We start from the raw sequence: 25,195 nt of genomic DNA, 5'->3' as shown, positions 1-25,195 counted from the left end.
TTGCTGTAGAATTTAGCTCGAGATCCTAGATATGAAAGAAGTTGTATTATTTTGCCTTAATTAAGCAGGATTCCTTTTGGCGTTTTCGCGTTATTTTCCAATTATCTTCCCAAATCTTTGCCAAAATTCATTCGAATGCGCAGAAGACTGGAACAAATCTGTTGATGACCGCGTACTGTCTTTTAGAGACTGAACACTAGGTTCCCTAATATGGAAAACTTTTAGAGTCAGCGTGCGCACGCGCCACACTTACGCAAGAAATCTCTCGTGCGCCTTGCAAACTTGCATCAGCCATCCTGAAAAAAGGATTTGGATAAGTCACAGCAAAAATACTTCCAAATTTAAAAATGTGGTCGACAGTAAATACAGCACGAAAGTCACTCAAGCACCTTGCTCGAATTGGTCGCCATGTGCCATCCCTGAGGTCTTTTGGATCGGTCACTACTCAGGTGAGTGTCGAACCTCTCGATTGCAGAATTAAATTGCCGGTGATTTGACATTTTGCACCTCGAGTAAATTCCCTGACATTCGATCTTCTTTTTCCTCTGTTCAGAGAGTTATCACAGAGGATATTCTCTCGAGAAATGGATTATTTAAAAGTCGTTTTTACAGGTAAGATCGAAGTGGGACAAATATTTTAAAGGCAATACAATTTGCACGTGGTCATTGGACCTATAAACCTGATAGCAGAAGTACTATACAGCTACCTTTCAAAACTAAACAAATCCTTCGCGTTTAAAGTTTAATTCTTGTGCGAATTTATCAGCAATGGATGAGTTTTGATATATGTCTTGTACGGCTTTTAGAAATTTTGATTCAGCACATAAATGACATCTTATGTAATTTGCTTACATAACTACACCAGCTTGCATGTACAGTATTCAGATTTTTAATACATGTACGCGACATAGTTTTTGATTTGATATTTGCAATACCTAAATATTTTGGCGGAAAATTTAACTTCATATTAGGGCATGGTTATATTGTAGAATCAAGGTCCAGATTTCTCACTTTGTGTAATAGACCATTTTACAGTTGTCTGCTCAGTGACCTGGCCTTTGTATGGCAGCGAGGCTAGAGTTGACCTTGTTTTGATACAGACCTCACTGCTTTTGTCATGTAAATGCACCTAGTTAGCATCAGAACAACTTGTTTTACACAACAAAAGCAGTGAAGTCTGTATCAAAACAAGGTCAACTCTAGCCTCGCTACGATACAAAGGCCAGGTCACTGAGCAGACAACTGTAAAATGGTCTATTGCATACTTATCTTTTAATATCCGCATGCAGAGTACTCTACAAGTGTCATCAATGAAATTACAATCAGATTTATATTGTATGAGCAGGCTGTAGGCATCTTTCTGAATTACACAGACTTAATGCAAGACCATGTAAAACTCTGCCTCTTGATAAGTTCTGGAAGGGTATCAGGCACCTTACTAAGCAATTGTCAACTGATTGAAACCCGGCTAAGTCAATTAATCAAATTATGCAGTTGAACTCAACTGAAATTAGACTATGGATTAAGTTAGTTTGATCGAGTTTGGTTATCAGACATACAGCTGTTTTGATTAATTGATTGTGTGACTGAATTACATGTAAATAAGTTTGATTTATGGTGCTTTTATTGTTGTAGCTCTGAAGCTGTGCGGGGTGCTGTGTGTGGCATTGATCTTGGAACAACAAACTCCTGTGTTGCGGTAATGGAGGGCAAAACACCTAAAGTGTTGGAAAATGCTGAGGGATCAAGGACCACCCCATCTGTTGTTGCTTTCACTGCTGATGGTGAGAGACTTGTTGGTACTCCAGCTAAGAGACAGGTAAAATATTGTACAACGTAAATTTTGTGACTTAATAACATTTGTAAATTAATAGTCAATTTACTGTGAAGTTTCTGTTTGTGGACTTATCAGAGCATACAGTGTATTAACCTGTGGTCAAGGTGCCACATACATGTACAGTATTTAGGCATCATATTTCAGATTGTTTTATGTTTTCTCAGTTTTTGCAATTCGTGAATAATGTCCATCTTCATTTGATGTTCGTAAAATGTAGCAGTTGTGATTAAAATTGTACTTTGTACACACTTTGTAGTATTATAAATAATGGTAAATGTTAGCAAAGAAAAAGAAAAATCCAACCACAGTGTACTCTGAAAATTTACAAGCCAAAAACAGTAACATGCAAATTTTAACTAAAATGCATATGGATATTGGGTTCTATGGGTAAATACCCCTTTATGGTTTTGGAATCATGAGTTTATCGTTTTCTGTTATGACTAGTGAAACTCCCCATTTTGTGTCTGTAGGCAGTAACAAACCCAGAGAACACATTATATGCCACCAAGAGATACATTGGTCGTAGATTTGATGACCCGGAGATCAAAAAAGATGCGTAAGTAATTGCATGTGTAGGCACTATTACTCAAGTGATTTTTAAGAAAAAGAAAACATTTTTTTGTTTCTATTAAGTTTAAGTATAAATCTACTAGTGTTCTATCACGAATGGCATACTCTGATTGGCTACGCCACTCACTATCTATTCTGTTGTGGACAGTGAGTTGTGTAACAGCATGTGCTAGGGGTCGCTTCTTTGTGTTTTTGAAGTGTCTTTGAAGAGGATTTAGATTATATTTTTGAATGACTAGTAGATTTATACTAAAACGACTCTGGGATATTTTGGCCTCGATTTTCTCGAAAACGAAAAGCAAACTGGCGAAAAAACAGCAAGGCATTGTTAGGTAAGTAAATTGAAAGCCATATGCAAAAAATCGGGCACTTCTGACGAAAAAAATTTTTTGACCTAAATAGTTGCTTAGCAGGGTTTTCCACTAGCATCTTCAATTAGATGATTCCCTCTTGAATTCTATGCTTGAAAGTTGACCCAGGCTGCACCGTTGTCGACTATCACGTGATAGAAATCTTGAGTGCATAATCTAATTGTTTAATAGAAACACAAGTGGAAGTTTGGAAGAATGAGAAATGCTGTGTGAACACCAGCCGACAGGCAAGTGTTTCCAACTTTTCGAGTTCTCCCAAACTTTCACGAGTGTTTCTATAACTTGAAAGAAACAAAGAAAACAATGTTTTCTATTTCTTGTAGAAAATGCCACAAGGAAAAAAGAAAACAACTTGTTTACTCTGATCATCAAAATGTAAAGTCTTGTTGCTCGTGCCATCATTACCTCAACAGCTTGTGCTAGTTCTTTATTTTTTATCAAATTGTAGGAACATGAGTTTAAACCAATCAGAGCCGGTAGTTTCTTGGGCTATTTTCTAAAAAGTAATAATCAATGAATTTCCTGTCCTTTTCCAGGCAAAGTGTGTCATTTAAAATCGTGAAAGCCTCAAATGGAGATGCATGGTTTGAGGCCAATGGACAGATGTATTCACCAAGCCAAGTTGGTGCCTTTGTACTCATGAAGATGAAGGAAACTGCGGATAATTACTTGGGTACTACAGTCAAGAATGCCGTGGTGACCGTTCCAGCTTACTTCAATGATTCTCAAAGACAGGTTTGTGCAATTTTTCAATATGATCTTTTATTGGTGGTCTACACACATTTTTCAAGATTTTGCATTTCAGGTGTATTATTTTGTTTATTACTGAGATGCAAATTAATTTGTGCATGTCCATAATTTTCTCTGTCATTATACTATATTAATTGAGTAATTGTATGAAAGCTTGAGCAATGAAAGATTTACACTGCTCATGGCATTCAAAACTCATTCAAATTAATTGCACTTGCCTAAAGGTTCGTGTAATTTTCAAATATATCTGGAAGTGTAAATCCTAAATTACTCTCAGATTCATAATGTGATTACCTATACTTATTATTAATAAAGCACCATTACCTTTTTCATAGGCCACTAAAGATGCTGGTCAGATAGCTGGACTGAATGTTCTGAGAGTGATTAATGAACCAACAGCAGCTGCTTTGGCATATGGCATGGATAAGTCTGAGGACAAAATGTGAGTTGAAAAACTGAAAATCCAAGTTATGCCTGTGCACAGTAATTTTACATTAGAGATTGTTGCTCCATACACTACAGAATGAATACATACAAAATATTCTTCTTTCCATTACATTGCACTATACAAGCTGTGGATGATTTGACCAATTCAAACTGAAAACTGGAATTTACACTTTTGTTATTTTTCATTCATGTACGTGATGTACCAATGAACAAGCAATGTAGATTTATGTATAGAATAATGGCATGTAAATATATTTGTCAATAATTGAAAACTTATACAATGTCACAAAAAAGTCTTAATGTTTGCTGTAGGGCACTTCTTGTCCACACCCTTTGGGAAGAATTATATAATGTGTTATATAATGAATATTATTTTTATATATTTAATTGCTTTTTTATCCATAGAATTGCAGTTTATGATCTGGGTGGTGGTACATTTGATATTTCTATTCTTGAAATACAGAAAGGTGTATTTGAGGTGAGAAATTTTGTATTGTTGGTCTTTCTTAATAGATGGTTAAAGGAAACAAAAATAACACTTTATTTTGCACATCTACTTTATCCATTTCTTTTTATTTAGATCCAGTCCAATGTATGCATGGTACAGTCACTGGAAATGTAATTAGCAGCTACATGTAACACTGTACTTGTTTTGCAGGTTAAGGCCACAAATGGTGATACATACCTGGGTGGAGAAGACTTTGACAACACACTACTCAAGTATCTAATTACAGAATTCAAGAGAGAGGTGGTTACACTGTACTCAAAACAGTAATTTATACATGTAGTTTAGCGTGAGAAACTGTGACTCTTATTACTCAAAGTACACTAACTACTCACTAACAAAGCACACATGTATGAAGGCGTACATCTCATTAAAGGAACACTGCATGTACATGTAGTTCTGATGAATTCAGCAGCTATTTTGCTGAGATACTTGTCCTCCTATGGTTATGGTATTGAATGAGCATATTAGAATGTTTTGCTGTTGTTTGTTTGTTTTCGTTGTGGTTTGCTGTGTTGTTTTGTGGCGAAAAAAGTAAAACCCATAGAATATTCAGCAAACTTTTGGCACCATCTTTAAAATCTGATAAAATCATAACTTTCCTAGTAATGAATGTGTTTATACATGTACCTTAAGTACCAACTAGTGGATGTTGATGTACTGCTAAATTCTCAAAAGCTGGAATTGGAAATGGTTGGCAATAAGAAAGGAGAATTTGAATTTTTAAGTTTAGGAGGGTAAGGTTTCAACTTTTGAATGTGTTATTCTTTCAGAGCGGAGTTGATTTATCCAAAGATAACATGGCTCTTCAAAGATTGAGAGAAGCTGCTGAGAAAGCAAAGATTGAACTGTCAGCATCTGTGCAGGTACAAGTGTTACGTTATTTTCTAACTGCTGGCATTTTCAAGAACGTTTTTGTCTTTTTGCTTTACAGCAAGAAGAAAGAACATTTTTCTTCTGAATTTGAGAGAAAAAAATAATTTGTACAAAAGAAATGAAAAAGAAATTGAAAGCATTTTGCAGCAATGTTTTGACATACTTATGAATGTACAGTACATGTCAACTGTTTTGTCTTGGCCAGTTAGGAAGTCAATCACAAGGAAAGCTACATCACTGTACGTTATACATGTACAGTACTGACATTAAAAATTTCATTTACTTATGCAAAATCCAAAATTTCAAATATCTGATTCATAAATTGAGGAAGAAAGTACATGTAATTGTATTTGCCAATCTGATAGTACAATGACCACAGATCCTTCATAATTAACTACAACTATGCACTTACTTGTACTTGTATGTGTAGGTATGCCAGAGGATTTTCTGGCAATCCACAATGTATTGAACCCGTAAGTTCAGTGTTTGTTGCAACCCTCATGGCTTCTTGTCTGACTTTTACAGACAGACATCAACTTGCCTTACATCACTGTTGATGCCAGTGGTCCTAAGCATTTGGCCATGAAACTAACCCGTGCAAAGTTTGAGTCCCTTGTCAATGACCTCATCCAAAGGACTGTGGAACCCTGCAAGAAATGTCTGAGAGATGCCGGCATTGAAAAGAGCGAAATTGGTGATATTTTGTTGGTTGGTGGAATGACGAGAATGCCAAAGGTATGCGCTAAATTTTCCTGCAAATTCTGTCCTTGGCCTTTTTCTCTTGCAACATGAAGCCAAGTTTTAAGTCAACTGTTGCCTTGATCTTCACACCTGTAACAAACTTGGTGCTTTCAACATGGACAAGGATGAGAACTGTGTACAGAGTCCATTTTGCTGTGTGTCTGTTCTGTAATGCAAAGTGTTGATCGCAGATGATGTCAAAATGTGGTAAGAACGAAAAAGTGGTATACAAGGTGATAGCTGAGTGCTACTAATGTTGTGCACATTTTGATGTCTTCTGTGATCTATTACTGAACAGTCGCATGGGGACATGGAATCTGCTTTTTTAAAAATATTAAGAAACAAAAAAGAATGTTTATTTCGTCTTCTATTTGTCCATCCTCTAACAGATCATAATAAGAGGCAATCGAAATGCAAGAATAATTTGTCTTATTACAAAACTGAATATCATTCAATCATCATGCAATAACTGTTTTCTCAACAGGTGCAGTCCATTGTGCAAGATACTTTTGGCCGTGCCCCTAGCAAGGCAGTCAATCCAGATGAAGCTGTTGCTGTGGGTGCCGCTATTCAGGGGGGTGTCCTCGCTGGTGACGTCAAGGATGTGCTGTTATTAGATGTGACACCATTGTCTCTTGGTATCGAGACACTGGGCGGAGTCTTCACAAAACTTATCCCCAGGAATACCACCATACCCACAAAGAAAAGCCAGGTAAGTAAAGCCTCCAGGTTGTCCTGTGCACATCATCTTAGTTGTGTCAAAGTAGGCCAGAAAGATTAGCATCATCATGTGGATATCAAGACCCCCTCGATGTGGTGTTCTCAAAAGCAGCCAGCTGCCGGCAAAAACAACTATCGACTTCGTGCCCCTGGCAGGTTTCTTTACTTTTCTTCCTCTGACTCTTAAGAATAACACATGGCAAAATCACTCACCTACATGTACATGTACATGTACTCCAGCTATGAAGCCATCTTACTGAAAACTTTGTGACAACTTGGCCTGGCCCACAGACCTGAACTGAGCAGTATTACTCGTTTGTATCTGTCATCAGGCAATATTTCATTCATGCGAGTTTTGTGTTGGTAAATTTCCATTGCTCAGTTGGTAACCCCACGGCAAAGCCTCTTTATAGCACAGTTGCATTACATGTAAAGTAACATTGTTTATTTGTTCCCCCACCCCCAGGTGTTCTCTACAGCAGCTGATGGCCAAACCCAAGTTGAAATCAAGGTTCACCAAGGAGAACGTGAAATGGCCAATGACAACAAACTGTTAGGTCAATTTCAGCTGGTAAGAACATGCCCCAATCAAAATACTGTTAGTAGTACTGTAAGATCTGTTTGCGGCCCTATGTGCCTCGTGACAGGAAGGGTGAAGCTAGTTACATGTAGTAAGATCTTTCAGAAGTTATCTTGTTGCTTTTAGTTCTGAAAGTCAGGGCTACAATACATGTATGCGTGTCATTATGTACAATGTAGGTGTGCAAGCACGTGTAGCGAACCTACTTGTAAACCTTAACACTTGATGTTCATCATCAAATTCTCCCAATCAATATAGTAAGAAATTTATAGGACTAGTAAGGAGATTTTGTATGCTGACTATGCAATACATTGTCATGTGCAGGTTGGAATTCCTCCTGCTCCTCGTGGTGTGCCGCAGATAGAAGTCACCTTTGATATTGATGCTAACGGCATCGTCAATGTGTCTGCTAGAGACAAGGGAACTGGAAGGGAGCAACAAAGTAAGCGAACACACTGCTGTCAGTAACAGAACAACATTTTAGGCTACCGTACGTTACATTGATTATTGTCTTAGTGCTTACTTCTTAGAGATTTTCTGACTTAGTTTTCCCGTCTATTTTTAGTTGTTATCCAGTCTTCTGGAGGACTTAGTAAAGACGAAATTGAAAACATGGTCAGAGAAGCAGAGAAATTTGCTGATAGTGACAGACAACGAAAAGTAAGCAAGGATGAATTTGTTTTTGTACTATGTTGTTGTGTATATACAGTGAGGGCTCTCTGATAGCTACACTGTAAGAGATTAGTTCCCCCTTTCTAAGCTGTCCCCCTTTCTAAGCTGACAAAGAGAGCACAAGGTATAATTTTATGTGATGTGTATGCATACAGTAAACTGTTTGACTTCGTATGAAATTGTGGGGTAAATTTCATATGTTCAGAATACTAGTTAGTGTCCCTTCATATGTTGTCGATTTTTGCTTAAAACCTTGCATGGTAAAATTGTGGCATACATTGTAAGGTTGTGCAACAATTTTGGAAGAAACGAAGTAAGCTACATGTAAGTTACAAAGGTGTTGATAAGATCATGTAAATGGTGTGAAGCTCGTAGTTTGAATACTTCACTAAACATGGTTCTTATGGTTCTCTCCGCTGCTGTTTGTGTTGTCAGGACTTGACAGAGGCCGTCAATCAAGCCGAGGGAATCATTCATGACACAGAGACTAAGATGGAAGAGTTCAAAGACCAGTTACCAAGTGACGAGGTGAGACATGCTGTAACTTTTTATACTGTTGTCTTGTTCACTCTAAGTAGGAACTCGAATAACGGATGTAATTGTAGCAGCGAGTGTCCTGTGCGTAAGATGTAGCTGGTGAGATTAAGTGAGTGATTGCTTTATTTGAGCTGTGCCGCCAGAAAAAAAAAAATTCACTCCCGCGGGAAATTGTGTCGGCTACAGTGTACGAAGGCTGTGCAACGAGAAGTGGATAGGTGGGTTAATGGGTGAGAGGAGTTGTTTTGTAGGAACATGTAGGACCAACTACTCAACCCTAATAAAGAAACTATAACAACGGCAGTAAATAACATTTTAAAAAACTCTTCAGTAGAGGTTACTTAATCACAGGTCCAGCAACATTAAGAATGTAGCTTGGTGTTTTTGTTTTGTTTGTTGTTCCCCAGTCTTCCATCTTTTCTCCTTTTCAGTTTATTTTTATTTTGCATTGTACGTTTTTCCCTTGATAAGTTAATATTTTAAAACCTCTTTCCGACTCAAGATAACTTTGTGCAACTTTTTTTTTTAAAAAAGGTTCATGTACATCCACATCTACATCTACATTTAATAATTGATAACGCTTTCGCATCCAATCAATATAAAGTAAAAAAAAAAAATTAATATTGAAAATATATTGAAAGTGAATAAATTAATTATGTGGTTATGTGATAGCACAGCATTAGAACAACAACAACAACTACAACAACAACTTTATTTGTGCTCAACATAGAAATTAGAAATTAGATGAACAAAGATAAGTTAAAATAAACAGAGTACATGGCTGCCCGAAATAATCTTAATGGGCTAATAAGACTGAGCAGTCATCCTTTGTGATTTAAAGTGATTATTAATTTGGGTTAGATAAGAAGAGATAACTTGAGGCTTGTTGTTTTTCTGACAGACTGGCAAACTAAAGGAAGAAATAAGCAAGGTCAGAGAAGTGTTAGCGAGAAAAGACAGCGAAACAGCCGAGTCTATCCGACAGGCGTACAGTGAACTGCAACAGAAGTCACTCAAACTCTTTGAGATGGCTTACAAGAAGGTAATGTGACCGTGGTGGGTTGTGGGTAACGGATCCCTGTCATTTACTGATACGTGACTGTTCAAATGTTCATTGTAGATGGCCTCCGAAAGGGAAGGAGGAGCCTCGTCTTCAAGCAGCGACCAAGGCGAACAAAGCGAACAAAGCGGAGGTACTGGGGAAGAGCAAGAAAAGAAGAAGGAAGAAAGCTAAATTATTTGACGCGCTATCCACGACCACAGCCGTGCAAGAATCGTCACTGTATCAAGAGGAATTTTGTTTTGGTTAGCTTAAATGATGGATTCGTACGTGGCTGTGAGTGTTACAGAAAAGAACTTATCCAAGAAGTACTCATTTCAAGTGAAGATGTTGTGAAAAAAGGACCATAATAACATATGATGACATTTGCCGACCTCGCTTTCTAAACATTCATACGCTCATAATGACAAGCAAATACCGGGGCGGGCGGGTGATACTTCATCACTGCTTTTTTCCTTCAAGCACCCTCCCCCCCCCCCCCTCCCCCACCACACCACCCATCTTGAAGTAGACATAGCAGTTTTTCCAAGAGTGTCGAGTTTTCTACTTAGTTGTTTGTTTAAGACTTGCAGGGAAACATAAGCGTCTTGGCGGCTTAACTGACTGTAGCAATTTGCAAATGAATCACTTGTGTCTCAGACGCGTGCTTGTGTGTGCACGTGTTATGCACGTGTGATACCTATGAGGTTCAGACATGTCTACGTATTACATTTCTTATAACAAGACGCATTTGTCTATGCCCGTCTTTTAATGGAGGTTAAAGGGAATCCCGCTCGTTTGGTTACTTCTCTTCGAAGTAACTGCGGCGATGGCCGCTGTTAAGAATGGTGTTGTAAAGTGATAGAAATCCATTTTTAATTTAAGGCTCGGCTAATAAAGGAATGCTTATCAAGAGACTTATCAAGTGTTATTTTCCTGTGCTTAGAACTTTGGAGCAAGCTATCCGTTTCTCCTTATTTTCTTTAAATGGGCAGGGGTGGAATGGAGGGAAATTTAGCACTGTAGTCCATATTCAACTTGAGAGCTAACAAACCTTACTTGCCGCAAGCTTCTCAAGTGTCAGAGAGACCCAACTCTTTACCTTGCTTGCGGCGGCTGCATTACGAGTGGCAGTCAAAACCAAACTGTCCTAAAGAAAATCGATAGAAGCGTTAAAGAAAACGATAGAAGAGTTTTTTTTTATAGCTGACAAAAAATAAAGACAACACGTACTTAATTTTTTTAATGCCTCTTAAACTTTTCAAGACTCAATTCCATGAACTCCGACTGTAATTTAACGAGGAACAGGATACTATGTTCAGAATAACACGACTTTTATCCTACTTGGTCACACTTGACCAGTGAGTTTCCGGATCCTGGCAACCCAGCTTTGGCACCAAATTTAAAGCTTAGAGGCAGGAAATGTTTCGTAATTTTCCTGGGTTAAAATTCTTATGGTTTCTGGCATTTAAAATCACTTTTCGTGAGTGTTCAATGCTGTACCCGGGGAGAGAAGTCGCACAAACTGAATGCCTTTCTTGTCAAGAGAAACCGACGTCAGGACAGTTCAGTTTTCCCCGCCTGCTGAATGCTGATTGGTTAAATCAAGGTTTCAGATAGAGGCACCAGTCGTATGCAAATAGAAATTCGTCTAGCCAGAAATTCCCCCTTTCGATTCTCTATTCTATATCTCTCGCCACCAGAGGACCGAGTATCCGAATAGTCTGGTTTCAAACATTCATGTAGGATGGAAGAGCAAAAACCTGCAGTGTTGTAAAGGCCTTTTTTATGAGCTTACATCGTGAGGAAGGTTTTCGCCTTATGCTACGCACCCAATAATTCTTACTCTCGCGATATTCAGGGGAAAGCCTCACAGGCTTTTAAGATTTCGAAGACCTGGATCTCCTACATGGGACCGGGTTCGCAAGAGAATAAGTCACGCGGGCCTTACTGGCCCTAGGCTGCAAGAGCACCCGGATTTTGTGCCCCATGTGTTTCGATCTTGAAAGTCAATACCAAAAACAATAGTTAACTTACAAAGGCTTCCGCTATACCGGGGTGATCGGACAGCTCGCCAGACCTGTCATCGCATCTTACATGTATCGATCGATCTATTTGAATAGTGCAAACCGAAAGAAAATCTGCAATGCGGAAACAGTTTTGTTGGATTGACAAAAAATAAACTTCCCCAAAATGCTCTCCCGATCCTGTACGTGTAATAGGAGGAGAAGGCGTTCTTTTGTCTTCAGACATCACGTATAAAACATATGTTAGCCGGCCGTAGGAGTGCTAAGTTTGACGTCATAGATAGACAGACATAAAACAAATCTTCGAAGCATAGTCATAAAACGTCACTCGTTTGCTTAGCACGCAACCAGGTATAGACGAAATCGTTTTTTCCTGTTTCGTCTTCTTCATCAAGCAATGAAACTACAGTTTTACTTAGCATCTATTATTTGTGTCTGCTGCTGCCTGTGGAGACAAGTCACAAGTAAGTGAATCATCAAGTGAAGTGTATTCGGTTTCTACAAATATTTGTGTTTAGTTGCAGCGCCTTGATCACCGGGTTAAGTAATTTTGGGTTGCCACAACCGTCAAACGAGCAACATTTGCGTAATGGGACAACGGTGCGGAAAATTCCTGGCCAAGTTCCGGCTGAGATCGCTGAAAGAAAACGACAAACCAGCAGTGTAACGCTTCGAAATTTACAACTGCGACATGGGACCTACCCCCCACCCTCACCCCGATCTTCCAACCGTTGCCGTAAGAACCCGTCCCCCTTGGGGAACAAGGTAACTGTTCAGCGTTCATCGTTGAAAGAAAGAAAGAACCGCGAGAGAACTTCCACGGCGTCGAGGAAATAGCGTGGCTGTGGATAGTCAAAAGTTATTCTGACCTTGAGAATTGCAAAAGCCCTGGATTAAAATTGTGAAATTTTATTAGCGTACGCAAATCCCAGCGGGTTGAGGAGAACAGATCAATAGAGCAATCTCCTTGTTCCTACATGTATTTTTAAAACTACTATTTGGTTTCTTTTTCTCGCATGCCTGCCGGAAATTCCATTACTAATGTCACTAATGAATTCTTGATGTTTATTCTGCTCTGAACCAGCGGCGCTCGAGTCACACTCAGTGTATTTTATCTCAAAGCATAATTGTGTTATAATCGGCCAGGGGTCGTGAGGAAGTCAAGTCGATTATCCAAACCTATTTTTATCTCCTGGTTGATGCCGTTCTTTCTTCTCGTCACCTGCTCTCATCATATTGTATTCATATTGTAATGAGTAATTAGACTTTAATATTGATAATTACGCCGGATCAACAGTCATTAAACGTAATTTATGAAAAGTGATGTCGAGTATATATTCTCTGTATCCTTGCAAGAAACGTGAATGTGTTTAATGTTTGATGATATACTGACAGTGCCACGTATTCGCAAAAACAAAACAGTTCGATGGCGGGATAGTAGCAGGGGGAGAACTACAGTTCTTCCTTTTACGCCTTTTAGTTCCTATGTTTTTAGAATTTTGTCAATAAACTTTTCTAAAAAACTTCGTTTGATTCAGCTCCACGGAGATCAAATGAATTTTCACGCTTCAGGGGATTTCAATAGTACAATTAGGTATGTCAGTATATCTGGTTCAAAAAATGTTTTGTAACGGTCGTTGGCGGTCGTTAAGACCACTTCGCTGCAAGTCTGACATGTCCAGGTATATATCCCTTACAATCCCTCGTAAAATGGAATTCGCTGGATATTTCAGCTATTTGTTAATAGCTGAAACTCTTTTACTCGTTGCTGGGCAAAGTTTACACGATTACGGCTTAAATGCAGGCCAGCGAGAAGCTGTCAAAAGAACAGGTATGATTAATTTGAATTTTGAAACGTCTTAAAAGGCCTTCGTCATGTTCAGAAGGTGAGCGCTTAACGTTTGCGTTTAATGAAATGGGTGGCCAATTAACTATTGAAAAAGGGAATGCCATCCTAATAATATATGAATATAGGTCTTGCCTTACTTGTATAGATTACAATATTAAATTTTGACTGTTTGATTTATAAAATTGTATAATTAATATCTTGTGTTCAGTAACCAGTTGTGTTTCTTTGTGGACCTGTGTCTCCTAAAACTGCGACTATCTTGTAAATTGCTTCAACTGGCATCCCAGTGGTAAACAGCAAATAATAAATACTTACAGTTATGTAACGGCAAGATAAAACAGATCTAACTTATGGATATAAATTGAAGTTGCTTGCATAATCATGCAGTTTCAGTTATACAAATTAGCGCTTTTCTTGAGTCCCTCTCTGTGAGTGAAATGGTATGCATCTTACCTCTGCTTCAGGTCGTTAGTTTGTAAAGGGACAAAACTTTCAAGAAAAAACATTGTCGCTCAATTTAGCTCTTTTAACTCCTCGAGGGATTAACGAATGTCGCGCATGGGGAAATGAAAAACATGAGGCCCTAAAAGGGTTTTTTTTGGAGTACGGGATATTTAGGTCAAAAGTTAACAGAATACTGGATGTTTGGGGGAAACATTAATGGGACAATTAGGGATATTAAGAACAAATTTTCCTGGAAATAGAGTAGCAAATTGATAGTTTTTGACATTGAAATTTACGGGATACGGGATAATTAGACGAATTCCACGGGATAGGGGATAGTCAGACCTCCCCTTCTAATTGGGCCTCAAAAATGAGTTCACAGTTATCAACCCGCTTATTCGATGGTCTTTATTGGCTCAAATGCTAGTTTACGTTCTTTCTTTGGTGCCAACGTATTGTCTAGAATCGAGAACTTTCCTTCGCGCCGAAGTCTTAATTCATTATTTCGTGTTTTAAAATGTCTTCACAGGCTGTGTTGATAATCACCATTTCTGTCCTTCATGGCGCCAACGTGGAGAATGTACGAAAAACCCTGCGTACATGAGGCAATACTGCAAGAAAAGCTGCGGCCTTTGTGGTAAGTTATCGCTGGACTCCTGAACTGAATTTAATTTTCGCGCTCATAGATAGTCGATCAACTAGTCCAGCAGAAATAATCCAAGTCGCTCCTAAGAAGGACTTGATGATGAGAACGCACTGCATCAAGGGGAGGCCGATCGGAAAATACAAATACAACTATTTTCGGGTTGGAAACCTTAACAAAGGGAAAGTCAAGACACTCTTGAAACTTCACCATTAAAGTGCGTTAGTTGATGTTATTTTGTTTGTTGTTGTTGTTGTTGTTGTTGTTTTTTTTTTTTAGCTCCAGCAAGTTCCTGGGGAGCCTGGAGGAGTTGGTCTAAGTGTACAAAGACTTGTGGAGGCGGTTCCAGGTTTAGGACGCGCACGTGCTATGGCAGAGCACGCTGCTACGGGCTCAGCTATCAATCCGTGAGATGTAACGTTCAGCAGTGTCCAGGTACGGTGATTCACGCCACATTTTACTGATGTACTGCAATGGAATGACTTTCAATCAACAAAATCAAAGCAATTACAATAGCTAATGGTAACGAACGGACGCAACACAAAGACTGTCCAGGGAGTCTAAAAAATCTACTAGAGCCTCACTAGGGTCATTAGGAGAAACTCTGACGGCCAAAATTGGGAGCATATAACGCGCAGGAATTTCTCCAAGATTAACGGGGTTTCGGCAGAGCTCAGTTGAAGCGGTCTACGATTAATTTTGGGTCTTAATCTGACTGCTTAATCATTGACATCTCAAGGGTGTGTAGCTTTGACTGCGTTCTAATATTGACGATCGAGGAATAAATTGTAGAGCAGTTTAATTACGATTAGTAATCGACCCCGCATTGCAAATATGACACATCTTTACTCTTTGTTCATTACACTTAGTTTCGTCATCAAGTTGCTTCGATAACAACTGGATGTGTGATTCCTGGGCCAGAAATGGAGAATGTCAGAAAAACCCTCGATATATGGTGCCTAACTGCAAGAAAAGCTGCAAAAAGTGCGGTATGTTGTTCCCAGACTCTTTCGGTTACCAAAAACACAGACATCTTTCACCTTTCCCAAATTTATGAAACATCCATTCGTTCTTCTTGCTTTAATCTGATTTTCAAATTTATTTGATCTTATTGGCGTATATTTTGCCTTACTTATTAATTATTTTCAGGTTTAGTTCTATTTGAAGGAACTTATATGAAAAAATATTCAGTCTCAGAATTAGACTTCGAGCAATCTCTCTTTTTCTCCAAAATCCGTGGGAAGAACCCCAAAAAAGTAAGCGTGCGAGCGTGACTGCGAGCGTGACACCCGCTCTACTACAGTCACGCTCACACGCTTACTTGTTTTCCGTTCTTCCCTACGGTTTTCGAGGAAAAGAGAAACTCCTTACAGTCTATCTCATAATTCATCAAATGTTTTCGTTCGCGCACGATTGGTTTAAATGCGTCACGTGAATGAATACCGCGCGTGTTGCGAAAAATATTTGAAAGGTAATGAACACGATAGCCTCCATTTGGCGCGAAAATATGCTCGGATATTTGTCCTTGGACATTATCTGTTCCCTAAAGTTCACAGTTTTCCTCCAGTTACGCTCTCGGAAAACTGTTCGCGGACAAATATCTGAGCATATTTCGCATGATCTGTTCCTTGAAGCTGAGGGTGCATCACTCAATTTTCACTGTGAGCTCTGATTGGTACGTTGCGGTATTTGGAGCTTAATTGTGATTGGCCACATACAATCGGTTTGATTTCGGGAACCCAATATCTAGAAGACCACTCTGGTAACAAAATTTCTCCACCTTAGAGGAAGCAAGTGCTTTAAGTATGATACATAACTAAACTGGTTTTCATTTTCACAGTTGTTAATGGTAACTGGGGAGCCTGGGGCGGATGGACCACATGTTCAAAGACCTGCGGGTTCGGCATCAAGTCAAGAAGCCGAACATGCTCTAATCCAGTCCCTCAAAATGGCGGCCGTCCCTGTGCAGGGCCCTCTACTCAATCGACATCTTGTAATCCCTCACCATGCAAAGGTAATGCAACTTAGTGTCATTTTGCTTTCCGTTTCTCGTGGATAACTGTTGTGTGCATTACGTGTCCAAAAGATCATCCAATAATTACTTACCGTTTTTCTGCTTCTACGTGTTACAATAATTAAAAAGGAAATGGTGACCGTGTTTTACGTAACCTCACTGCAAAGTTGGAACAATTTCAATAACACTTCAATTTAGACCCCCGTCTCAGAAGGAGGCTTGCGATTCATCCGGAACGACTCGGAATACTTCAACCCCTCCCCCTTGTGGGATGCTATTCCATCGCAAGGAATTCACCGGCGCTCATTTATACACGAGGATAGAGAAAGGCTTTTTAAAAGAAAAGTGTATTGCCTAAGAGGACAACGCAATGATGTCTGTCAGGGCTCAAATTCGGACCGCTCGATCCAAAGTGCAGTGTTCTAGTTATAAGGCCTCGTCGTCTCCCTGGCTTTAGGTGTAACAAGTATTGGCAGCTATTTGGAAGTCTCCCAGGCGTTCTCTAGTCGTTGCATCAGGCTCTGTAAACAAGAAGTAGCGTTTCTCTAGCTCTTCTACATAATAAAGCTTACAAAATACGAGGGTTATGTATTTTTACGTCATAACCGACTTTTTAACCAGTCAGAAATCGCGTTATGTGGTCACATTTTTTGAAGCACAGGTATAAGCCAATCAAAGAACGTATTATTGTTATAAATTTAATCACAATTCGAGAGTGACCTTCATGTAATATACATATTTTTGAGTTTGCTTCTTATTCTACAGTGCCAGTTCATGGCAACTGGGGAGCCTGGGGCGGATGGAGCGCGTGTTCAAAGACTTGCGGGGGTGGTACCATGTTCAAGAGCCGTACATGCTCTAATCCAGCCCCTCAGAATGGAGGCCGTACCTGTGCAGGGCCCTCTACTCAGTCCCAATCCTGTAACTCTTCACCATGCAAGGGTAACGTAGCTAGCACTTTATTGTTACTACCGTTGTTGTTGTTGTTGTTGTTGCTGTTGTGATTCAATGTCTCAATAGACCACGTTTGATATATCAATATTCTAACATGGTTCCGAGGCTTTCAGGACAAACTTCTATGTTTGGCGGTGTTTTCTTTGCATCCAAGTATCATTTGGGAATTGAAAGACAAAGAAAACTTAAAAATTTGTAATTTTGACCCGAAAGCTTCGGATCGATGTTAGAATATTGATATATCGAAAGTGGTCTATTGAAGCTCGAATGTTACAGTAGCAGAGCTGCTGATCAAAATTGTTCTGCTTTGTTTCTTCTTTCTACCTTCGTATTTTTCCACTCAAGCGTGCAAAATGCTTTAAAGAACAACATCAAATTGAAATAGCATTCAGTTTAGAAGCTTTAAGTAGTTTAAATCTTGATATGTGTTGGTTAACACCCTTTCTGTTTGCCGATACGTTCTCTTTAATATCAGTTGGGAGAACTTATTTTTACAGCAAGAATATCCTCTGATAGAAACTTTTCTTAATTCTCATTACTTGTTTGCCTGGCAAATTATTGATATTGTTATAGGACGTATTTTGAGTTTCTCCGCGTTAAACGTCTATTTTACATGTCTAGTTAATGGTAATTGGGCCGCTTGGGGCGAATGGGGCATTTGCTCAAAGACCTGCGGCGGCGGTTACAGGAGAAGGGACCGAACATGTACCAATCCAGCCCCTCACAATGGTGGCCTGGTCTGCCAAGGGTCCAGCTTCCAGTTAGCGAATTGTAACATACAGCTGTGTCCAGGTAACGAATATGTAAATTTGCTTCACGTATTGTAAGAACATCAGTCATGAATATGATTATTCGTACACTTCGTAGCCGGAAGGAAAGTCTTTTTTTTTTTTCTTCAGTTTTCCCATGAAATTGAATGAGGCGGATCGATTTTGCCCTGGGGGTGGTACTCTGTAAATATTTGTGTATGGGTGTGCCGTAGGACACAGAAACTCTTACCTGATACTAGACCATGATCAGCTTGATTTTCCAAACCCTATACTAGACAAGGCACCAAACACCCCTACCTTATCCCAAACTAGCTGTTTTCAGTGCAAAAACTTTATCACTATCGTTGTCCAACATACGCTAACTTAAAAAGATTTTACAAAGTCACTTCTGAGTTTCAATTTCTATTATAGAACCCTGGGTAAAGAGCCTCGTTTTCAAGCTAAATTATTTATACACTGGTCGCTTTTCCGTTAAATTATACTTTCTTCTAGGGCCAAAACTGTATGTCTGATTTCTGTACCCTATCCTAGACTAAACTGCTTGAAAACCATACCTTTCACAGCGGCACACGTCCATATAACTTATATGTGGGAGTACCCCACCTCCGGAGATTTTGCTAAGTGACGCCACAACACCGTGTCCCATGTCATTAGCACGTGCGACTTCGAGACAGGCAGAGAGCAGAATCTGGACGGAAAACTCACAGTCGATGCAAGTTCCTACTGTGTATTCAAAATCCGCGAATCCGCTCAATTTATGGCAAAAGTCCGCATTCCGTGCGCTCTTTAGAGGGCCAAATCAGCTCAGATCTGTCGATCCGCCAATGTACTCCCCTGTCCCCCTCTTTACCCGGTTCTTCTTGAACAACATGCATGTGTATCTTGTTTTTCTTTGACACACGCATTTGTTTCATTCGCCACGCGCTTGGCACGCGCTCGTCTGCCTCAAGCCACAAACGCACCACGCGCTCTCCGCAAACTTCAAACGTAAAGCGAAATAGAAATGGAAATGTTTACCATGCATTCCTAGAGAATAAAATAGATTCAAGATTGTCGCCCATAACTGTTAAAAGATTTATTCTAAACATAAATGGACGGAGCCGTTGGATTCGATAAATTTCGTGAGAAGGATCGAAGTGACTTAGTCCTAAATGGAATTTTTACGGTATGGGAGTCTTCGTTAATTGTATCTTTTTTCATCAGCGTTGACGAGTTCCTGTCAACACGTGGCCACATTTATACAGCGGTCAACTATAATTAGTGCCAATTATGAATTGAAATTGTTATGTTTGCCAAAAAAAACCCATCCAGTCTTGTCCTGAATGCAACACCTTCGCCCTATAAACCAAGGTTTCTTGACATCATTTTACCTTCACGAATTCCAAGACTTTTCCTTTAATTACTCCGTTACCAAAGGTTAACAAGCTTACGTAAGTTTTAGAAATAAGTCAGCTCTCCTAGTGGCAAATCCAGGGTTGCGAGCAGTAAGAAAGATCGAAGCGACTCTGGTTGTTTGATCAAATTTTCCATCTTTGGGATTTTTGCCTATTAAGTTGCAACATCTACTAACTTAACTGCGAGTTTTTCCACGCTTAAATTCGTGATAGCTTTGAATTTTCTACAAACCACTTATGTTGGCACATTGAGGGATGTTACCTCGTTTTTGACATTTTTCAAGCTCCGACCTTCTCGCTGCGTTTTCATTGTGTTTCCTGATGTGAGAGACAATTCTCAACGCACACAGTTTGACCCACGCGGAGACGCAATGACTGGAACGCTTAACTTTATAAGCATTTTTAAAAAGGACAAAACTGTTTCACGATGTGCTATTTTATTCACAAAAGATTCTTCTATCAGTGTTGGTCGAAATGTCTCCAAACATATAACCGATTTATTTTGGATCTCTCGGAGAAAGCCAATTGAATTCCTGTTTCGGACCCTGTGGTTGGTTTCCAACAGTTTTCACCGTTTCTGTTTCACGTCTCAATTTCATTCCGTCAGCGCGTCACCTCATCTCACAACGGGAGCGGCTGGATTATAAAGGCAAGCGGACGGACTTTATAGAGAAATTTAAGCCTCATTCTTCGTCGTTGCAAAGCACGTTTTGTGGTTAGCGGTGAATTCATTGAAGTCGAGTGGCGATTTTTAATTTTATAAGCAGTTCGCGCGCGTTAGAGAAACATCTGAAGATGAGCAGTGTTTTCAAGATCTCTTTCATTGCTGTTTTGTTGATGGTTGTTCTTCTCACGTCAAACGGATGCAAAGCTACAAGGGTAAGTCTGAATTTGTTTACTTTTATAACTGTCTAAGTAGGATTAGTCCCTGTTTTAAGACCAAGTGGTCTCGCATGTTAAGCAAGCATCATTTATCTGTAATCATTTGATGTCGGTATTCACTTTTGCCGGTTCCTCACTCGCCACGAACGTTTACGACCAGGAAACTTTGTTTAACTTCGCGCAAAATGTGATTATGACCCTAGTTCAAAACTATGGCTGTAGGCTAATTTATCAAATATTTAACTCAATTCAGTTACGAACGTGCCTGTCAAGTCTTGGAAAAAGCTAACACCAAAGATCTGCAAAATTCGGACAATTTCCTATTCAGGCGTCCTTTTTTCTTACACAATAGTTCGTTTTCCCGTTTGTCTGGCATGCTGTTAAATTCCACACTTCCAACTTGCTTTTGTCGCTGGCGTACTGTGAAAATCCTCAGCAGGCAAAAGAAATTTAAGAGTCAAAGAATCCAGATTTTCTTTCCTTTTTTGGCCTCTAATCGGCTGTGGCACATTGCCAAACCATTTTCTATAATCTCTATGAAAAGTTGTGCTAGTAGATACTCAGCGGATTCATTTAAAAATGTGCGCAAAATCAAGAAAGAAAAGTAAATGAAATATGGTCTGTCTGCTCCCAGAAGAAATTACAATATGTTGGTAGTGTTAGCAATGGAAATCACCCAGAATTAGTACAACAACAACGCTAAATGATGTTTGAAGATTTTCGCCCTTTTTTCGCCTTGGGACTCTAATTAAATTAGAATGGCATCGTTGGCGCATAACAATTAATCAATTAATACTAATTAGCGATTAGTTTGATGATCAGTAATCAATTGATGATAAGTTAACAACATGTTTTTGTATCTGTTAATAATAGATTTATCCGGCTCTAAGTTGATTATATATTGCCATTGATCATTATTTGATCATGTTGTAAAGAAGTTTCTTATTCACTGAGAATTTGGGCAGCTTACACAACTTTTTATCAGATTTTTAAGAACGATGAAACAAGCTACTGAGAATACCAGCAAAGTACTCTGTGGCGACGAAACGGTTCTTCTTGCTCAAAGGGGCTACATCACGTTCCGCGCATCTTAAAAAAGTTAAGCCTAAATTTTTCAAATTCGCCGTTTGTAATCCGCGTCAATCTTCTCCATCCTTAGCCTTGCTTGCTCCTTTATGGTTTATTAAATTTATCATTTTTTGGTGTTTTTTTATCTTAGCAAACTACTATTTCCACGTTTCCTTCAATTTAAAGGTGATTTTGTTCATGGCCAAAATAACTCGAAATGCGTGACTGAGCTTCTTTAAACCTGTTTCAGGTTTTGAGATGGTGAGACAAGTGAACTAGAAGAAGGTCACTTAGAATAGACGGATTCCAGGGCGAATTCCAGACGGATTCCGTTCAAAGTTCGAGCAATAAATGCAAAAATTATTGACTAAAAATCTACTTACAGCACGGTAACGTTTTAGTACTATTTAAAACATCTTACTTTGATTAATTTCTCTAAGTGACCCCGCGATTAAATTCTCAAGCATTCTCGTAAGAGTCAATGTCAAACCTCGTAAGAATGCTTAATGCGTGTGGTTTTGTGTTTTCAACTAACGCGAAACGTGTGTTTTAACTGCAATATGGATAACTTCAAGTTCAATTTTCTCTCGCGGGGTCAGCTTGAGAGCTTAAATCTCGATAAGTTCTTCTTACCTTTATTCAAAACATTACCATGCTATGAGGGTTTTTTGGTAACTTTATTTTTGCCACTATTGCTCGAATGTTCTGCGGAAGTCATAAAAATTTTTTAACTTCAGACCTATGCAATAAATACCGGTTTTATCTTGTTTTCAGACAATTTGGACAGGTGAATATGGATATGACGAGGCTCGTACCAATGATGATGATGATGACGATGGAAATGATGATGATTTCTCTGGCGAGGCTGGTAATGACAGAGTCCATCTCGTATTGTCATAGCTAAAGCTTTTTCTAAATCCCCTCATCGACTGTACTTCTAATATCTATTACTTGGTTGCAGCGGTAAATGGAAACTGGGGCCCTTGGAACAAATGGAGCAAATGTGTTCAAAACTGCGGTGGAGCAGGAAGGAAAAGAAGATTAAGATACTGTATCGATCCACCCCCGGAACACGGAGGAAGGCCCTGCGAAGGGTATGGAGTCCAGACACAACGGTGTACTACAGGTACGAACTCTTTAATTTACTGCTCCATCTATTTCATTCGTGTACTGTTCTTTTAATACGTGAGTGAAACCGGAAGGGAAGTTCCCCGCTCGGGGTGGTGAGAAAAGAGCAGACGGAAGTGGGATTTCCTAGCGCGTCGAGAACCCGGAAAAAGGCATTTTGTTCTCAAAAAAATGTCTCGACATTTTGTTGTACAAAATGAACTAAGAGGCAAAAGCTCTGATCTTAAGAAAGCCGCAGGCACCAGGCATAAAAGAAATAAAATAACTATTTTCTTTTTTGTTTGAACTAGGCAAAACCAAGCTACCCTCAAGTCGTATAGTTGGTGGCAAGGTAACTTCCATTCAAAACTGGCCGTGGCAAGTTGGGCTCCAGTCGCCTCACGATGGTTCCATCTTCTGCGGCGGGTCCTTACTCAACAAAGAATGGGTGGTAACCGCTGCACATTGTGTGGAGAATTTTGTTGGCAGGAAACGCGGTTGCGTCGACTCAGACCCCAGACGGCAATTTAAGGTTGTCTTGGGAGAATCGGATCTAAAGAAAGTTGAAGGAAACGAGACATATAGTTGTAAGAGAATTTGTTTGGTCGTTTTCAATTTTGTGTTTTCTTTTCAATTGATTGTGAGATGTGTTTTCTGTAGTAATGAAAGAAAATCAAACCCTATTTTTTTTTCTCAGCTTAATCGGTGAAACTGAATTATTTAGGTTTTATTTTTGTTAAACATATATAATTTTGAGGAGAATCACCGTCCAGTAGTTTTCTAAAATTTTTCTCTTATTATTTCTTATATAGATGTTTCCAACATTTGTGTTCATCAAAAATACAACGATCAAACTATGGACTATGATATCGCCCTCTTGCACTTAAGCAAAGCAGTCAACTACACCGATTCTGTAAGCCCCATCTGCTTAGCAGATTCAGCGCGTAATTATCCAGCCAGTGCGCAGTGCTTCGTGACGGGATGGGGTCAAATACAGGAGTCCGGTCCTGTATCGGACAAACTGCGTGTGGCCCGGGTCCCAATCATCGAGCGCAGCAGGTGCGCGAAGATGTATAAAGGAAGCCGCATTACATCGCGCATGCTCTGTGCCGGGTATGAGCAGGGTCGGATTGACAGTTGCCAAGGCGACAGTGGAGGACCACTGGCTTGTCTGGAAAACGATAGAACGTTCGTATTGGCTGGGGCTGTCAGCTGGGGCTTTGGATGCGCCCAGAAGAAGAGACCTGGGGTCTACACAAACATCAATTGTTTGCGTTCGTGGATAGCCTGTAACCAAGGCGACTTGACGTCTTGTGGGCGGAAGGATTGTGAATAAGCCTCTCCTGGTAACATGGTGCCTTCTCAAGGCCAACTGAACAAGTTATTATATCCAAAGCTTGCCGTGTAGTTTAGAAGAGTCAGAATTGCAATAGCGATTTAATAACACTCCCATAAACCTTAAAGCTAAAAAATGGTCAACACACAATTTCTGGTAGAACAGTCGATACAATAAGTATTACTCATCAGTAATATTTTTTTTGAAAATAACGGAGACAATTCTCGCGTGTTCATTTTGTGGAGAACTACAGTCAATGAGAGTATAGACCATGGCAATAGCCTAACCCGTAACTCTTAAGGAATATTGAGATATCATCACAAGCTTTTCCAATAAGTGAATCGGACTTAAAATGACGTAAAACGCCTATTGCATGCGAATTTTCAGAGGAAATCGTCGGCTTCTTGCAAAAGTGAAAAACTTTAATATTTTGCCTGTTATTTCCAATTTTACTATAGGAAAAAAGAACGGACTGAACAAATTGTGCATGATCTACACTCCATAAAAATGGCGCCAAAAATGTAGAAGGTTTTGTAGTGGAAAATCTCGCTTGCAACACCTGATTCCACTTGAGTTGTGAACATTTCAGACGTTATTTCCCAGGTCTCAGAGTGTAGCCGGAGAACGAAAAAGTTTGATCGATTTGTTAAATATTCTCACAAAATAGTTTAATTTTTCGCTTGATTTACTTTCTGAAGATGGATACTTTTATTCATTGTAACTTTTTATCGTTCATACTTTTTACTATACTTAGTTATTTTATAATTACTCGTAGATTTTTAGCACAGAGGGCCACTAGTTTATCAGTTTATACTGTCAAGTGTCGCCCTCTCTAAATAAAGTTAATTGATTGATACTGCTTAGACTATCCTTTATGGATCTCATTTACTTTTCATGTGATCATTGATGATATTCCTCCAATTTGCAGCACCCAGTTTGTATCGTGACCAACAAGGAAATTTCATATGTTGACATGAAGGCTTAAGGTCCACTCTAGACAAGATTAAAGATTAGCTACTTTTCTAGTGGAAGTTAACAATGTTGTAAGAACATTGAAGCTAG

General features: G+C 39.3%; 3 protein-coding genes across 3 annotated transcripts in view; all 3 read left to right on the top strand.

Annotated features, from left to right (window-relative positions):
• Positions 1-239: 239 nt before the first annotated feature.
• Positions 240-10,558, top strand: LOC145475077 (stress-70 protein, mitochondrial-like). The gene is made up of 17 exons (XM_081455215.1): positions 240-449; positions 554-612; positions 1,636-1,819; positions 2,308-2,393; positions 3,315-3,513; positions 3,864-3,970; positions 4,381-4,453; positions 4,634-4,723; positions 5,254-5,346; positions 5,882-6,091; positions 6,582-6,809; positions 7,284-7,388; positions 7,722-7,839; positions 7,963-8,057; positions 8,505-8,597; positions 9,508-9,648; positions 9,727-10,558. Exons 1-17 carry the CDS (start codon positions 348-350, stop codon positions 9,838-9,840), a joined length of 2,097 nt encoding a protein of 698 aa, XP_081311341.1. The 5' UTR covers positions 240-347; the 3' UTR covers positions 9,841-10,558.
• Positions 10,559-10,638: 80 nt separating this feature from the next.
• LOC145475093 (uncharacterized) overlaps positions 10,639-25,195 on the top strand; it is a 23,421-nt gene continuing 8,864 nt past the window's right edge. Inside the window, exons 1-7 of the mRNA XM_081455216.1 lie at positions 10,639-12,136; positions 14,495-14,602; positions 14,888-15,043; positions 15,478-15,597; positions 16,449-16,622; positions 17,388-17,564; positions 18,198-18,368. Coding sequence (XP_081311342.1) covers positions 12,070-12,136; positions 14,495-14,602; positions 14,888-15,043; positions 15,478-15,597; positions 16,449-16,622; positions 17,388-17,564; positions 18,198-18,368 — 973 coding nt within the window. The 5' untranslated portion in view covers positions 10,639-12,069. The remainder of the gene's footprint in view (positions 12,137-14,494; positions 14,603-14,887; positions 15,044-15,477; positions 15,598-16,448; positions 16,623-17,387; positions 17,565-18,197; positions 18,369-25,195) is intronic.
• LOC145475109 (serine protease 1-like) overlaps positions 18,401-25,195 on the top strand; it is an 8,019-nt gene continuing 1,224 nt past the window's right edge. Inside the window, exons 1-5 of the mRNA XM_081455218.1 lie at positions 18,401-20,619; positions 22,465-22,558; positions 22,652-22,816; positions 23,109-23,384; positions 23,610-25,195. The exon at positions 23,610-25,195 is cut by the window's right edge and continues 1,224 nt beyond it. Coding sequence (XP_081311344.1) covers positions 20,536-20,619; positions 22,465-22,558; positions 22,652-22,816; positions 23,109-23,384; positions 23,610-24,133 — 1,143 coding nt within the window. The 5' untranslated portion in view covers positions 18,401-20,535 and the 3' untranslated portion in view covers positions 24,134-25,195. The remainder of the gene's footprint in view (positions 20,620-22,464; positions 22,559-22,651; positions 22,817-23,108; positions 23,385-23,609) is intronic.

Source organism: Orbicella franksi, chromosome 2, assembly GCF_964199315.1.
Source record: "Orbicella franksi chromosome 2, jaOrbFran1.1, whole genome shotgun sequence".
Taxonomy (NCBI): domain Eukaryota; kingdom Metazoa; phylum Cnidaria; class Anthozoa; order Scleractinia; family Merulinidae; genus Orbicella; species Orbicella franksi.
This window is presented reverse-complemented; position numbering and strand designations above follow the sequence as displayed.

Coding starts and splice junctions, on each gene's coding strand:
- LOC145475077 (XM_081455215.1), top strand. CDS start 348: ATGTGGTCGACAGTAAATACAGCACGAAAGTCACTCAAGCACCTTGCT. Junction 2,394..3,314: donor CCGGAGATCAAAAAAGATGC/GTAAGTAATTGC, acceptor GTCCTTTTCCAG/GCAAAGTGTGTCATTTAAAA. Junction 6,810..7,283: donor TACCCACAAAGAAAAGCCAG/GTAAGTAAAGCC, acceptor CCCCACCCCCAG/GTGTTCTCTACAGCAGCTGA.